Here is a 16130-nt window from a genome sequence, read left to right on the forward strand (position 1 = left end):
CACTAATTTCAAATGAAGAAATTTAAAACTAAGACCATTTTCTTCAAACGTTCGTCAGATAACTTTGTTTCTCTAGTAATTTCTACAGCAAGCAATAGCACATCTCACACAAATCACAAAGGAGAGTTTTCACTCAGGAATATTGATAATAATTTTCAGGCTAAATCTTTTCAGATTAAAGACAGAAAAAACTTGCCACACTCAACAGCAAAGGGCCAAAACAACACAGCAGCCTTACTATTTCCCTGCATGATATTTGTACAAGGGCCACATCAGCAGCCAGCCCCAAAAAACCCAGAATTAGTGCTAACTTGTTCGGCTACCTGCCTCACTTCAGTCATGGAACAGGTCTAAAGCAATAACTAAGACCCAAATCAGACGTGCAGACTATTTAGGGTGCAAGGGCAGCTGGAAATCTTGTCAACTAGAAGAAATTTATTATGGTTTCAAGTATTGTGCCCACTTTGGGGCAGGCTGCCAATTTCTGTGTTCAGACAATTGCATATTGAAATGTTCTCTTTTTGCACTGCTTTATGTAAGAGCCACACCATAAAGCAAGAGTTTAATGGCTTAGATAAGGAAAGAGCACAAATGTGAATGTTTATGGGTAGAAGAACAGAAAAGTTTCAATTTCTTTCAGTTATAGTGGCATTCAAATGTTGCTTAACACTGTAAGCAGAAAAACGTTTTTGGCCAAAAGTCCAGGATGATGGGATTCCTCACATCTTCACATAAGGATAAAAATGTGTCAGAGTCAATAACTGTGACAGCTTAGCTACCCCACGTGAGCAGGAGCATTTGTTTTGTGCTTTGAAAAAATGTGAAGCTTCCAGATGTGAAGGCATTAGATAGCTTTATAACTGCTTTACAAATAAATATATGAAAACCACAGGCTATTAAGCTATGATGAGTTCAACTTCAATTTTGTCATAAATAAGAACATTCTGTATCTTTATTATAAAGCCTCAGTATTTCATTCTTGCTGAGACATGCTACTACAACATCCAAGTAACATCCACCCTCTTATTTTAAATTAACCATTGCACCTCAAAAGTTTGGATTGAAACTTCAATGTCAATGAAACAAAAAAATAATATCTTAAGGTAATAAGCGACTAACTCACAAATGCCTAAGTAATTACTGCCAATATATCATATCAGAGTAGATATGGAAACATTACAACTTTTTAAATCCTATTATAAAGCCTATTATTGTGTTCAAAATCAATTACTCTCCATAAGTATCTGCAATAATGTTTACTCAGTGATCGATTGTTCAGGTTTCCTGAGTCCTAGATGCTTTCTATCCTGTTGACCTGAATTTCACCCTCCTTGCAAAGGATACAGTGAAACGTACAGTAGCCTTTTCATTAAGCATTCTTTCTCAGGAGGTCAGGATTTGTGACACAGTTTTGAATCCTCATATATCTTCTTGGTGGGTTTAAAGTATGCAATTTATTTTAAGCAACTGTTCAACAGCTGCATTTCATCCAAAGCTCTTCTGTAGCAAGTGAGCAGGTTTTTGTTTTAAAAAGGTTACATTTTAGTTTACTTTTAACTCCATAAAACTGATAATCTATTATTTCCCTAAGATTAATGAAATAATGAATGACAATATTCTACTTATTTATTACCAAAAAAATCTTTAAAAGAAATGGGATGAATACAACAAGAAAGTTAGAACTACGTTTAAAGAGAAAACTTCGACAAGTGACTGTTACGATGCAGCTTTTTTAAATCAATAATTTTTCTTAGAAACACTTTCAAAACCACTTTTCTCAAGTATTAGTAATTTCTCTGTCACAGAATAGTATCCATTTTTATCCAAAATGAGATAGGGGACATATAATCATTTTATTGAAGCCTGATGCGATTTTTCACAGAAATAAGTTAGTCTCAGAAGATGGTATAAACTGTGAAAAAACTTGTCCCCACCTGTTCAGTTTAAAAGGCAGATATCATCAATACCCTTTTCACAGTCACACTGCTGGTACTAGCTGCATCACTCTACGTTGATTACTGTTACTAATAAAAGTAAAAAGTTACTTGAAGTTCTAATCTTACAAGAGCTAATCACCTGTATCTTAGAAGAATTAGTCACTTGTATCAACAAGAAATCACTTTTGTAAGTGATCAGAATGTTCTTTCTTATGCCTGTCGTAAGAAAAGCAGCTTTGGCAAATAACACATCAAATCGCAGTATTAAAAAGAAACCAAAACTCCTTGAATTAAAGAGCATCCCGGTACTGGTCACTCCTCTAGCTCCATGCTTCATGGAAGCAACAAAGCCTTCAAAAGGAAATACACAGACCCATGCAGAGAGTTACACCAGAAGCGGGGAGATGGATGGTTCTCATAGCTCTTTTATGCTAAGGGAAAGCAGCTTGACCAGAACACACAAAACTTCCAGGTAGGAAATCAAACCCTTCTACTCCAGCCCACTCCTGAGCTCTACAGCTTCACAGGAGATACAGTGCCAGTAAGCAGGATATTAATTATTATACACCATCTCTCCCACATATCCTGAGGTTTACACAGGTTAGAAAACATTAGATTCTTGTCTAGAACAACAAAAAAACTACAAGACTACAAACATCTCTAACATCTGTGTAAAAACCCATTCAGGATTGTGCTACTGCTTTGGGGCCATTCAAGCCTATTTTTCTATTTCTCAATATCCTTGTACAGGCACATGTGCATGCCCAGCTGGGAGAGGCTCAGTCATTTCCTGACTACCTGCAGTTAGGGACTGCTTTTTGATTTCCTATAGAACCCACAGATTCCCTATTTAATTCCTGTTTAAACTCTAGAGCCTAGCCAACCCCTTGAGATGAGCTTCTGCTTAACAGCGGGAACTGGTCCTATGGGGAGACAAGTAACAAGACCCTCCTGCTCCTGTTACTAATTACTTATAATACTATTGTTAATGAAGAACTAATTATTGCTATTAATATTATTTTAGTTTATTAATACTACTATCATTAACATGTTCTATCTAACATCATACTGCTGTTCACCACCCCTTTCACTTCTAACCACCGCATATTCATCACTACAGTGTGGTTCTCTGTTCCCAGTCTTTCCAAAACTGTAATTTAACTCATTTTTAAATGCTACAGAACACAACAGATGAGAGATGAAATATGATTTCATTTCATACTGCTCTAATTGCATACCACCCAACTAAACATTGGGCTGACAAAATTTTTTAATGGACAAGAATTCAGTGCTTACTTTCCTTTCTGAAAGCTTGTGGAACTTTCACCAATTCTCTCCAACGAGGTGTAGAAGAAAGCTTCCACTTAGACAGCAGTGTGAACATTTTAACCGTAGGACTAAATAAAACAATAAAGTTTTTGAAAAATGACCTTCTCTCCTGAGTAGCCAAAGGGGAGCAGTGCTCTTTTAAGAAGATGAAGAAATTAGCTCAAGTAGACATCCAGGCACTATGTCCCACACATCTAATCATCAAATTGTTTTACTTTCCTTAAGATAAAGTCAAAAGAAATTACATTTTTTCCAATCTCTACCTTCTACTTCCTGGCCAGTATGACAGCTCTGAACTCTATGTCTCTAACAGGACCCCAGGGAATGAAACCCTGTAGCATAACAGTCTGAAAGTCCTAACAAGCCCTCAAAGCCTACAAGGCTTTCTCTTGCAAGGAAAAGTGCAAGTGGTATGTTGAACTTTGAGCATACAATAATGCAATGTGTTCTGCCCTGTGGAGAGGAGACAAGCAGATGGGATTTGACAATGCTAAGGCAAGCTGTGCTGCGTGACCTTTGGCTCTCAGATTCTTCCTTATCCTCAGAAAACACCCCTTAGAAACAACAGTTTCCGTACTGGATCATACCTGTGCATGCAGCACAACACATGCTCGCCCTGTCGGTTTTCCAAATCTTCAAAAAAAGTAGATCTAGGGAATATTTTATCTACCTTTGTTGCTTTCCTAACTGGGTGACACAATTATGTGGCCCTGACAGAGCCCTAGTCCTTCATGTCCAAGAGGAAAATGTACATTTCTTAGAGCTGTTTTATTAGGCAAGCCGAGGTATGTTGCTCTTCTTTCAACATCTGAACACAGAACTGCAAATCAAAAACAAGTGTGTATGATTGCATAAGGTATAAAATAGAGAGGCTTAACATGAGATCTCTTCTAACAAGTGGTTACACAAACATGGTGTATGAAAAAACAGCCCCTTTCTCCCCCTTTTATTTTACATTTTAAGTAGAAAGAAAAGATGGCTTATTTGTTAGAGCCAGTCACCTCAAAAGGAAAGGTAATTGATCAATTTAATGAAATGAAGACATTTCTCATTTATATAACTGAGTCTATAATGAAACCAGAGTAAAATCCCAGCATGACTACTGCTTCATAGCAATTCTCTACCATCAGGCCACTGTTTCATGAGAATGCATCAATTTCCTCTGATTCTTAGTTATTAAGCAACATTCATTTCATTATGGTATCCAAAAGGTGGAGAGGCAGCAGAAGAAAATTCTTTGTGAACACAAGCCAAACAATCGGTACATTCTTCATCTTTTTTACACTACAGAGAACAAAACCTCCACTAGCTGGCCATACCCTAAAAAGCTCCCAGGCACCTAGAAGATACATAAGCTCCATGTTCCTGTGTGACAGTCCTTCAACACGAGTTGTACGTGCTTAAACTTCCTATATACTTTACCTATTCCTCCACAGTCTTCCCCTTTTGTCTAGCCAAACTTGCTCAAGTCAAGAAGCATTTGCAACAATGGGGTGTAGGAGCGGAGAAGCACTGAGAGGAAAAAAAAGAAAGCCTGGAAGAGTGCATGTGTTGACACCTCTACTGACATCCTCCATTTCTTAGCCCATAAAACTTATTTTTATTAGGAATACAGGCTCTGCACAACAAAATAAAACCTTAGGCAAAACTATATAGAACAGGATGGAAGAAAAGCAACAATATCAACCTTTGGAAAATCGTTGAATTCCAGGATTCACAGGCCCAGTGACAGCAACCAAACCCAGACTGGTATGGACTGTCACAGAGCCCATCTGTCTCGGGGAGGAATGCCTGCCACTACTGAGTTGAACTTTTTTCTCCTACAAAGAATGCCACTCCAAGACAGCGATCTCATGTGTTCTGGCAATGAAAGACAAGCTGCAACCAGTGAATTTTAAACTTGCAAGGCAAAGTACCGTGCCTAGTAAACTGTTCTTTACAACTGCTTCTAAGGGAAGCTTCTACAGGAAACTTGCATCCAGGCTTTCCACTGAAAAGAGGCACAAATAAATCTCAATCACAGAGACCCACAGCAATACAGGAGATTTTACAGGCAAGTTTGAGTGCATAACCCCTACTTGAAGCTGTCACGAATAAAAAAGAACCAAAGGCTAAGCATGAAATGGTGTACTGATGCTAGGTCAGAAAATAAATAAATTTTAAAAAGAAGAAGCAAAAACCCCAACAAATGAACAGAACAACCAAAAAAAAAAGAATTTGACAGCTTTATGAAAACTCCACCAAATGAAACATTTTAACTACTTCTTCAAGAGGGTGGCCAGAGGACACATGCCAGGGCCGAAATAGAACTGCAGTCATCCACCCAGCCTCACGGCTCCCTCATTACCAATACATCATTGCAGCCTCAGAGCTGGCAGTGACAGAGCCTTGGTAGAGCACATATTAATAACTTCACAAAGGTGATCAACATTTCCAGCTTGCAAAGTACTCTTTTCGTGGTCTCCATTCTTCCCTATAAAACCCCTCACCCCAAAGCTCAAGCGTGTTCTTGAGCACAGCTTTTGAGAAGAAGAATTCAAGGAAGCCTCACACTCCCTCCTCTGTCAGACTGCAATCCTATCGCAGGTTCATCCAAAACCCTCCATTACTGAATTCCAGTGGCTTGCTCTCTAGGCAGAGCCCTCCTAATCTGCTACAGCTGAACTTCCTCAGACTATCAAGTAGGAAATCCTTTTATTGCCCTGGCCTATAAGCCTCTTATCTCCTAATTCTGTGAGGCTGAGAAATCGCTGTTCTGCTCATTAATCCTACAATGACTGTCAGAAGGGGATATATACCTTCTCACTCTACTCAAACACAAAGTAACTAGGTTTCATCAAGTTCTTTACTCTCTACTTAGCCGAGTCCCACTCCACAAGATTTTACAAGAATTGCAGGAATAGTACAGAAGCTTCTGCACTTTCATGAAATATTCAGGACCCTTCTAAAGTTGGAAAGACCCTAAAGTTGGAAAAATCCTATTTCATTCTCTGTACTGTAGATAACAGAAAATTGTTTTAAAAAAAGGTCTTTTTTATTTTCTTTTTTTTTTTTAAAGCAAGTGCAATTTTGGCTAAAAGTGCTGTATGGATAAATATAAATACTTTCCTCTACAGTTTGTATGTACACCATTGGTTTAAAATGAGATCTTTCTCAATCATTTATTACAAACTCGTGTCATCCGTGACCTTCAAAGACAGCTCAAAGGGGAAAAAAACCCAGCTGAGACCTTGGATTAACTAATACCTTTAATTAGCACCCCCAAGAAATGCTGAAGTTTGCTGGTTTTTTTCCCATATAGGATACTCAGCCAAGGAGAAATGATTAAGCTAATTTTTCCATCAGGATTGATATCTTCTATTTCTCTGTATAAAGCAAAAACTGACTGCAAACAGTTGCTAAACACCATCGCAAATATTACAGAGATGAGAAAGTTCTCATATAACATGTATTATTTAATATTTTACATTTATGTACCCAATTGACAAACACAGGCCTATCTGTGTCATTCAAAAAACCTTCTATAAAGTTTTGTTGAGAAAAATGTTAAAGTGGCAAATAGCATTAAGATCACAGATATCTCACGTCAGCTGTACCTTTTATTTTAACTATAAATGTCACACTTCATCATGCAGCTGTCAGTTTCCTTTAATGTACTAAATGCTATCGTGTAAGCACAGAATCTGACATGATGTAACACAATAATTAAAATAAAAAGCAAGTCAGCTTTGACGCAATGTCACTTCCCTGTATGCTGCAAATTAAAGGAAAATTGAAACTACACAAGTAAGCTAGTCAAGAAAAAAGTCTGAAAAAGCCTCAAACATCAGTTCTTGTTTCCCTCTAATGTTACGTCCCATTTTTACATTCAACTTCAAGAAAACATCCATAGCTTTAGCACAGTGAATTACAAATTTACACCAAAAGATGCCAGGAAGAAAGCCTAAAACTTCTAGAACACCTTGATTGTAACATAGTTCTAGCTGTCACTTTCATAACATCCATGGAACTAGGCAATTATTTTTCAATTTCTATCCTACCCTTTTTCAATTTCTACCCACTCTGTGATATTGCTGTGGCATGTTAAAATTGCTAATGCTTTTAAAACCAGATGCAACAGCACTGAAATTAAGTCTGAAGAAAATCCTAGTAATAATGGAGCAATTATTAACTCTAGGTAATTATTATTTGAATTGATCATGTATTACAAATTTGATTTCAATTTACTGTATTTGACGTACAACACTGAATAAAAATATCTGGAATGTTGAAAAATTAAATTGGAGAAAATGAGAAACATGTACATCTGGAAAGGCATAATGTTAATCATTCGATTTCCTCCTTTTCAGTGTTTTTCGTTCATTTACATCAACTTTAAAACTACATTTAATATATCAGCACCATAAAAAACTGTGGCCCAAGGGAAAGCTAGTTCTATCTGTCACAAATACAGAAATGCCACATTCCTAATATTTGCTCTGGCCATACCATGACACACTTAAAACCTCTGTGGCCCAGGGAAGAAATAATCACAATGGAGTCTGTTCACAGGCAGGGAAAAGGGAATCAAGAAAAAGAAGCTAGAGACCTCTCCTGCAAATGGAAGGGCTGATAGAGACATTCCAAGAATATTCCTGTAAAAACATTCACTTGAAACATCAAGTTAACACTTTCCCCTTGGTGGAAATAAGAGAAAAGTGAAACATGGGGAATTCTATAAAGTTTTACTCCTGAATACCACGTCAGAATTCTTTTCTGCTGATCTATACCCTCTAAAGGATTTCCAGGCCAGTAACCTGCTAGAAAAATATTAAATTTAACAACATTATAATTTTGACTGGAAAAGTTTTATATACAAGTGCTGCTGCATTTTCCAATATGCTATATTTGACTGAGTATGACAGCAAACTGCAGAAAAACTAAGAACAAAAAAACCCCCACAAGGTAGATAAAAACAAACACAATAAGACACACAATTAAAAATATGTAAGTGAAGTAATACAAAAATAACCTCAAACCTGCCCTCACAGCCATCTCCGAATAAAACAAATCCATGAGTGGAACGTGGATGCAGACGGAGCTGCTAGGAATTTGATCTTTAAAGACTACTCTTTAATCAAACACCAAAAATTTTAATACTGGCAACATTTGCACATTTCCAATTTCTGTGTTAGACCTCAGTGACATTTATGCTGAGTTAGATAATTTTTTAAAAATAAAACCTAAACAGTATATCTTGAAAACTGTATTCAGCTACATGAGGACTCCAGTGATCACAACAAACGCACACCTTTAAATTATCCGTTCTAGTTTTACATTGTTTTTCCAGCCCTTGAACGGTTTAATTACTGCTAGAAATACTTATGTACACACAGAGAAGAGGGAAGGTCAAGCCCCTGTGCGCATGGACATGTGCAAGTTCATGCAATTCGTTAGTTCTATTCACCGCCATAAATTCTCCTGTACCAGCCTGTTGAAGGAATACATCCACACGGATCTTTACATTACAGGCGTTAGCAGAAGACGATGTCATTCATTTGCACGCCTAGGACTTCAAATGTGAAATGACAGAAGAATTAAGGTCTAGAAACAAAATAGTCAAAACGTTTTTCTACTTTTGGCTATTATTTCATTTAATATTATAAACAAAACAGTCTGAGAACTGAGACTTGAGCTCCATGTTGAAGTGTGATAAAATTAAATACTCTGCATACCGGCACTTCTTAGGTTAGGGTCTAGGTCTGGCATTTCCTTGGATGCTTCTGGACTGACGCTGTAGATCGATGCTCCCGCTTCACTGACAATGCTGAAAAATAAAACAGCAAGTAAGTAAAACAGCACACAACTGAACAACACAAGTGAAAGGCTTCACAAGTGACTTAAGTGAGTATTTAGATTTTTTTTTTAAAGCCTCTGGTTTTAAGTAAACCAAATGATTACAAAAGTAAGTCAGTACAAAGGAAAATATCTCCATTTAAGTCAAAACACCTCCCTGACTTGCAGCATTCACTCTTTATCAATTCTGGCTTTATTATAAATACACACTGTGCATGATCTCACTCCCTATCTCAGCCTTTACAAGAGGAAAGAAAATTAATACGAGAAACAAGTGCTACCAGAAGTAAATAGGCAAACCAGCTTCCATAAATGAAACTAAACCTGACCATTTCATTAAAAACACCCACATTCTAAAGTCTAACATTCAAGTATCACTTGAATCCAAGCCATGAGCATGCACACACATTGCCACAAGCCAGCTGCCCCAAAACACTCAAAAAGCACCAGCTTGATACAGAACTGAGCCACAGAGCTGCAGCTCCCTTCTCAGCAGCATTCAATACCGTCTTCTCCCAGCTCTCACTGCCATCCCCAAAGAAAAAAAGATTGCTTGTCTTCAGGAACTTAAACTACAGTTCATGTATCTACCACACACCTCAAACTCATTCAGAAATGATGATAAACTCAGCAATTCAAATCAAACACATAATTAAAAACCCCTCAAGTGCTCTAGTTCCACTCAAGAGAAAAACTGCAATCAAGTATTCAGTCTGAGTTTATTTTCAGCTGTGAAATTCTGACACCACTGAATCAACAGTATATTTCTTCAAATAACTTCAACAGAACTGCAATTTCAGGTTGATAATTATGGCATCATACAGCTACTGCACTGGAGGTTAATACGATCAGTTTCAGAACTATTTTTACTTTTACTATTCCACTTCTAAAATAACCTAATCTTTGCCATAAGGAGAGAAACCACAGTCCTTAAGAAACAGACCTTTCAGCAAAAAAACCATAACTTTTTTATATTGTTTTAAAATTGGACTATAAATTTTCCTTTTAGGAACATTTATTGGGTCAAATTTTTAAATAAAGAAACTGATACCTAGAAGCCCCTCCCTTTCGAAAAAGCTGGAAAACAGCTCAGATGTTAAACATATTCCCATTCAATGTTCTAAGCACAGTAACAGTAAATAGTGTAAAAGGCAAATACACAAGGAAGAATTTCTTACTGTTTTTTTTACAGATTCCACTCTTCCCTAATCAATACTGGAATTTGGTGGTGGGCTGTACACACAAGTCAGATTTTAAAGTTATTCAAAACTCTAAAGAACAGTAGTAGTACAAACAGACTGGATCTTTCAATAAATACCAAAAATAAAATCCTGTTATCTTTTAAATTAATGTAACTTCAGACCCATTCCAACACAGCAAAAAAATCCTCAGACCAGGTGAACAGGGCAAGTGAAAATGAAACTATTTCACGATCTTTCAAAAAGATTCAGTGTTATGAGCACTCCTTCACTACGAAGGACATTCATAAAACATTCCCATCACAGCACTCAGAAATAAGACTGTACCACAAAAACCTAACTGCTGAACATAAAGATGTTGACAGAAGACTCATAAAACTGATTTCTCTGATGAACGAGTAATTTAAAGAACAATGCAGCAGAACGTATTTCTTAACCTGTTCACACCTTATAAAGGCAGCATCTGGCAAGCGCTCCCTTTCTGGATAGTGCTTCCAAAAAACCACACATGAGCACACACTTTTAACAACTTTTCACTAATCTCTCTTCAATCCTCGTATTCCAACAGATCCCAAACGTTAGCCCACAAGCAATTTTTAAATTTAATACACTGATAATACAGTGTAATATAATTTTAGATTTTAAAAAAATCGGTGTTTTGTGGTCATTTTTACGGTGCTGTACTATAAACTGTACTGTATTACTGAACACAGCCTTTTGCTTGATCCTCTCCCTGTATTTTCTGCAGTGAAAAACCTGATGTAATCTTGATGGGAATTTTAACACACTTGACATTTTAATGTTTCTCATTAATACTGCACTGACAATTTGCAGAAGCAGAAGGATTACACTAACACTGTCATTCTATGGTAACATGTGACTTGTGCCAAATTTTAAGATAGGCAGTACAAAAACTCCTTGCTAAAATGAGTAGATAAAATTAAAACTCAGGATAGGAGACAAACATTTGAAAAAGGCATATTTCCTTTCCTCAAGGGCAAAAACATTGACACACCGGGGTGAGAAGAAGGGGGGAAGCCAAGTAAAAAACTATCACAAGAAAAAGAAGATCTAAAAAGCACCTTCAGAAGCAGCATACACTGGGTACTTGAGATCCACTCTGAGATGGTTTAGTACATGCATGCAGTTATTCTATGAAGTATTTGGTGTAGCAGACGTGGAAAAGGGGAGCAAGAATTTCCACTCACGTAGAGCCTCACACTGCTCTGCCCAAGACAGCAAAACCCAGACATTAAATAAATCTTACCCAGATTAAACACATACGGCCATACACTCCTAAGAAACCATCCTCTGGTTCATTCAACAACAGTCAGGCAAACTTTTACAGAATTATTTGTGGCTATCACATGGTTTGATATGGCTACAGTGAGGTGATGACTAATGTGACAATGGCACACAGTATGCTAAAACATTTAGCTTGGTCAAAATACTATTGTTACAAGCTTTAGGGATTGACAGAAGTTGCTCGGGATTTTACTTTTTGACCAGACAGGAGACAATCACTTTGGTTCACTGACATTTTGTATGTTTTCCAAATTCTCATCATTCCCTTTAAAAGGGGGATGGCTTTATAGCCAATTTAAGCTTATATAACATTGCTAAATGCTCTACATTGTGTCTTTTAAATAATGTATATACATTCTATGTCAGGGCATATTAAGAGAAAACCAAACATGCTCAACTGAGTAGGCAATAGAAATTTGAATAGAAACTCCGAACTACTGTCCACACTGTTCTTCAATCTCTTCTTCCCATTTCTGTAATGGATACAATTCTCAGAGGAGTGAAAAAACCCCAAAACTCATAAGAGCTGGTGAAACTGTATTAAAATCTTGTGAATCTTCAAATTTTGTTTCTATTTTGACTTTTTAAGTCGCTTAATAGATGAAACCAAAAGAATTGGCCCCATAATGAGATCCTCATTGCTGTGCATTCCTTAGGAGTAAAGATTCTCACCAAATCTTAACAGTTAAAACCACTTTAGTGCAAAATTATTTTGCTTTTCAAAGTCAATATGTAGTAGGTAAATTTGCACATGGTTATGATATGATACAATATGCTTCTAGTACATGAATGAACAAGTCTCATCAATTTCTCTTTGAATTAACAAAAAAGCAGGTAAGGATCTGCAACTATGCCTCCTTACTGTGCTTCCCATGTCAGCCACCCTATGGATAAGGGGTTTTTCCTCAGCATCTTTATCCAATTTTTAAAAATTAAAAGTGCCCAAATCACAGAGCCACTACACAATATTACAGTGTATTCTTTTCAATTGTACAAACTGGCTTGTTGCATATGAACTAAGTTTTCCTGTACTGCACCCACCTCATTCACAGTTGTTAAGACACGTTTTAAGTAGCTAAGGCAACATTAAACGTATTCCACCAGCACCACCTGGTGGGCCCTCAGCTTTTTGCTAGAGACCATGCCACTTATATCCTAAATACTTCAGGGAGCCTTTTAACATTCACTAAAGCAAGCTGTTTTCTTACTCAGCTTAAATAAGCATTACCTATTTGGTCTGAAAAGATTATTTGATTTTGAAAACATTCAGATTTTCCATCTCCTAATTTTTACAGGAAAAAGAGCCCTTCTTTTAAAAAGGTAAAAAAAAAATAAATAAATCTGAGAATACTTACAATTTCCTCTTTTTTAAATTCAAAGCTATTACATATCTAAAAGAAATGCACAAAGATTGCATGTAACCAGCTAGCTAGCAACAATGGTTTAACTAAATTACAATTTTTAAAACTATCAAGTTTCTTAGGTAGTAAGTTTTCACTGTAAACCTTTTCAAAACTACGTAACATCTAATGTACGTAAAACAAAGAAAAAATGTATCAGGCTAGACATTTGTGGGCTTAAAGATTAATGCACCTTCCTGACATTTTCATGAACCTCACCAACATTTCAGACTTCTATATTACATTGAGGTAATTTCCCTACAATCAAAAGCAACACTGGATTAATAACCTACAGAGAAAAAAAAAGCAACTTGATCCATCTTTACATAACTTTCTGTTCCTACAACCTCCAAATCCCTTATCTACAACTTCAATCCTTTCAAATAACATTTTAAGAAACAATACCAATACAAAGAAGAGTCTGGTGTTTATTACTTGGAATAAAATCCTGGTCACTCAAAAGCAAAGGGTATGTCAGCCTCAAAATGGGCCAAGATTTTCGTATTTGGCTATAAAAAGATGATCCGCCAGAAAAACTCCATTCATAATCATAATTTAGTAATTGTGGCTAATTCCTCTAACCCAACTTTTTACATATTTATTTATAAATATATTGTTCATAAACTTGTGTCTACAAAAGCCAGAGGCTCCACAAAGTACAACGGTAAAAAAAGAATCAAAGGTTTATTCAGCATTCTGTACTGAAATATTCAGGTTATGAATCACCCAGGACAGAAAAATAAAATGAAATAAAATGACAAAATATTCTCTAGAAAAGAACGCTGCGTTTAGACACTTAGTTGGAATGCAACAAGCTTTAATTATGTTGACAGATGTTATGATTAAAACCAACTAAGAAGGGACAGGGAAGACTTAATCAAGCACATACTCAAAAGAAGATTGGACTACTTCATGACTGAGAAATCCATTGGGCCTTGTTGAAAACACAGAAGTCACAACCAGTTCCTGAAGAGCCTAACACCCAAAAGGGTTGAGAGTCTCACTATACCATCATCTGTTGTTAAATCTCCCTACACACCCATTTTTGAAGACTAATGAGAGCCACCCATGCAAGGCAGAAAAAGCTCTTCACAGGAAACAGCAATAACCCCCTTATTTGCATTTTGACTTGTCTTGCTCTTTCCACTCCTATCAAGCAAGACATTGCACGTGGCAGCAGCAACTTGAGCAGCCCCTTCAATCCCTCACCAGTACCAAAGGCAGAGCTCCCTGGCCCTCCTAGAAACTCCTGTTTGGGCACACGAATACTCCAGCACCCCTGTGCTGCGCACAGCACAATTCCTTCTGCTGTGGTGGTGACTGTGGCCAGCTGGAGCCTGCAGCACAGGCTGTGATTCGTGCAGCCACACGTGCTTAGCCACAGGAACAACAGGACACCAGCACTGAGAGACCCGGGCTCTGACACGGCTATGCCATGGCATTTTTTCACATGAGGAACATAAATCATGGAAGTGCAAGACTGAAAGGTTTTGGTATACACAGAATAATGTATTCAAAGAATAAAAAGGCCAAAGAGATTTTCAAAAGCCTGTTCATTCTGATAGATGAGAGAAGAGCCATAATCTGGTGTTGCTCCATCACCAATAAAGTAGTGGGATAGCAAAGGAAGGTGTTAGGATCACGAAAAAGGATTATACCAGAAAGCAACCATTATTCAATACAATTAAGGCAATAAGCATCCAATTCATTTGTGTTTTCAAAATAATATAAAGAATTAGCTTTAAATGTTAAAAATATAAAGAACCTGGGAGATATTTTTGTTGTAAAATATATTTAATACTAAAACCACTGTTAGATAGGAAAAGAATGTTCATCAAATTTCCATAGCTTTACTCAAAACTTTTAGTTATTACACACCATAAAAATGTCACTTATATTACAGTCCATCTTTCAAAATCAGTCAAATTAAACAAAAGCTGTTACAGTCATCTTGAGCAAAAATATTCCAAAAAAGCTCACAGTGACAGTTGCAGCTAATCAGTTAGATGCAGGAGGGACACCATAAGCCTTAAAGTACAGCTCCTGCTTCAGAGCTCCCGAACACACAAGAATTTAACCCCACAAAGAGTCTTCAGAGAGCACACCAAATGATGAGCAGTGAAACAGACCCCACGTGGTTGCTCAGCTGCATTCTGTAAGTTTCCACATAAAATATTAGGTGGAATTCTGCTTACAACTAACGTTTTGAAATCAGAACAAGAAAGAAGTCAGTCTTTCTAGCCATGTATGAATTTGTTCTGTATTTTATGAAGTTTATTAGAAATTATGCCATGCAAAGAAAGGAATTTGCTCTTGACCAACTCAATCTATGTAAAACTACTACATTATTTCATATCAGGGACTCTGCTTTGCAGCAGACTACAACACAGAATAACATCATCTCTTTCAGTTACAAACGCTACACTTGAAACAGCTTGCTGATCCCACAGCAGGGACAATAAATAAACACCTTATCAACCAGCTGCTGAAATGACAGAAGTTCAAAGCAATCATCCTTTCATTAGGAATCATTTCTCTCCTGTTCAGCCACAAATGATATTCAGCAACAGTTAAGCTGATGGCTTTCCTGGTAGACAGTATAGATCCTTAGAACCTACTCAAGTGGAAAGAATTAGGCCTGTTTCAATCCATCTTTAGCAAGACAATCTAATCAGTCTTGGTATTGTTGCTTCAGATCATTAAAAATTACTTTTCTTAAAATAACAGTAGTCTTACAATGATACTTTGTTTCCCAATTTTTCTAGTATGCTTATGCAAAACTAAACACTACAGAATCGAAGTACAGTCTTTCAGATGAAGAACAACATGCAAAATTTAAAGCCTTGAAATTCCAAATTAGAGTCTTTCAGGAACGGAAAAAATGCAAGAATTCCCCAATGTCTGTTCAAAAGAAAACACTCTATGAACTCCCAAGTCAAGAACTAGTTACCATGCTAAACTAATAAAACTAATTGTATAGCTCCAGTCTGGAATCCTTTATTCAGCTGCGCACGAACCATGCCCTCAGCACATCCCTGCAAAGGGAAGAATGATCAGATATCTGTCTTCATCTTGTCTGAAAACGATGACATTTTTCAGTAAGAAAAGGGTCCAAATGGCAGGTG

The 16130-nt window shown here is 36.9% G+C and overlaps 1 protein-coding gene across 8 annotated transcripts in view; it reads right to left on the reverse strand.

The window, feature by feature from the left end:
* SRBD1 (S1 RNA binding domain 1) overlaps positions 1-16130 on the reverse strand; it is a 142019-nt gene that overhangs the window by 60992 nt on the left and 64897 nt on the right. For all 8 annotated transcript variants that reach the window (XM_040060212.1, XM_040060215.1, XM_040060218.1 and 5 more), the window contains one exon: positions 8981-9072. In XM_040060212.1, coding sequence (XP_039916146.1) covers positions 8981-9072 — 92 coding nt within the window. The remainder of the gene's footprint in view (positions 1-8980; positions 9073-16130) is intronic.

Source organism: Hirundo rustica, chromosome 3, assembly GCF_015227805.2.
Source record: "Hirundo rustica isolate bHirRus1 chromosome 3, bHirRus1.pri.v3, whole genome shotgun sequence".
NCBI classification, from domain to species: domain Eukaryota; kingdom Metazoa; phylum Chordata; class Aves; order Passeriformes; family Hirundinidae; genus Hirundo; species Hirundo rustica.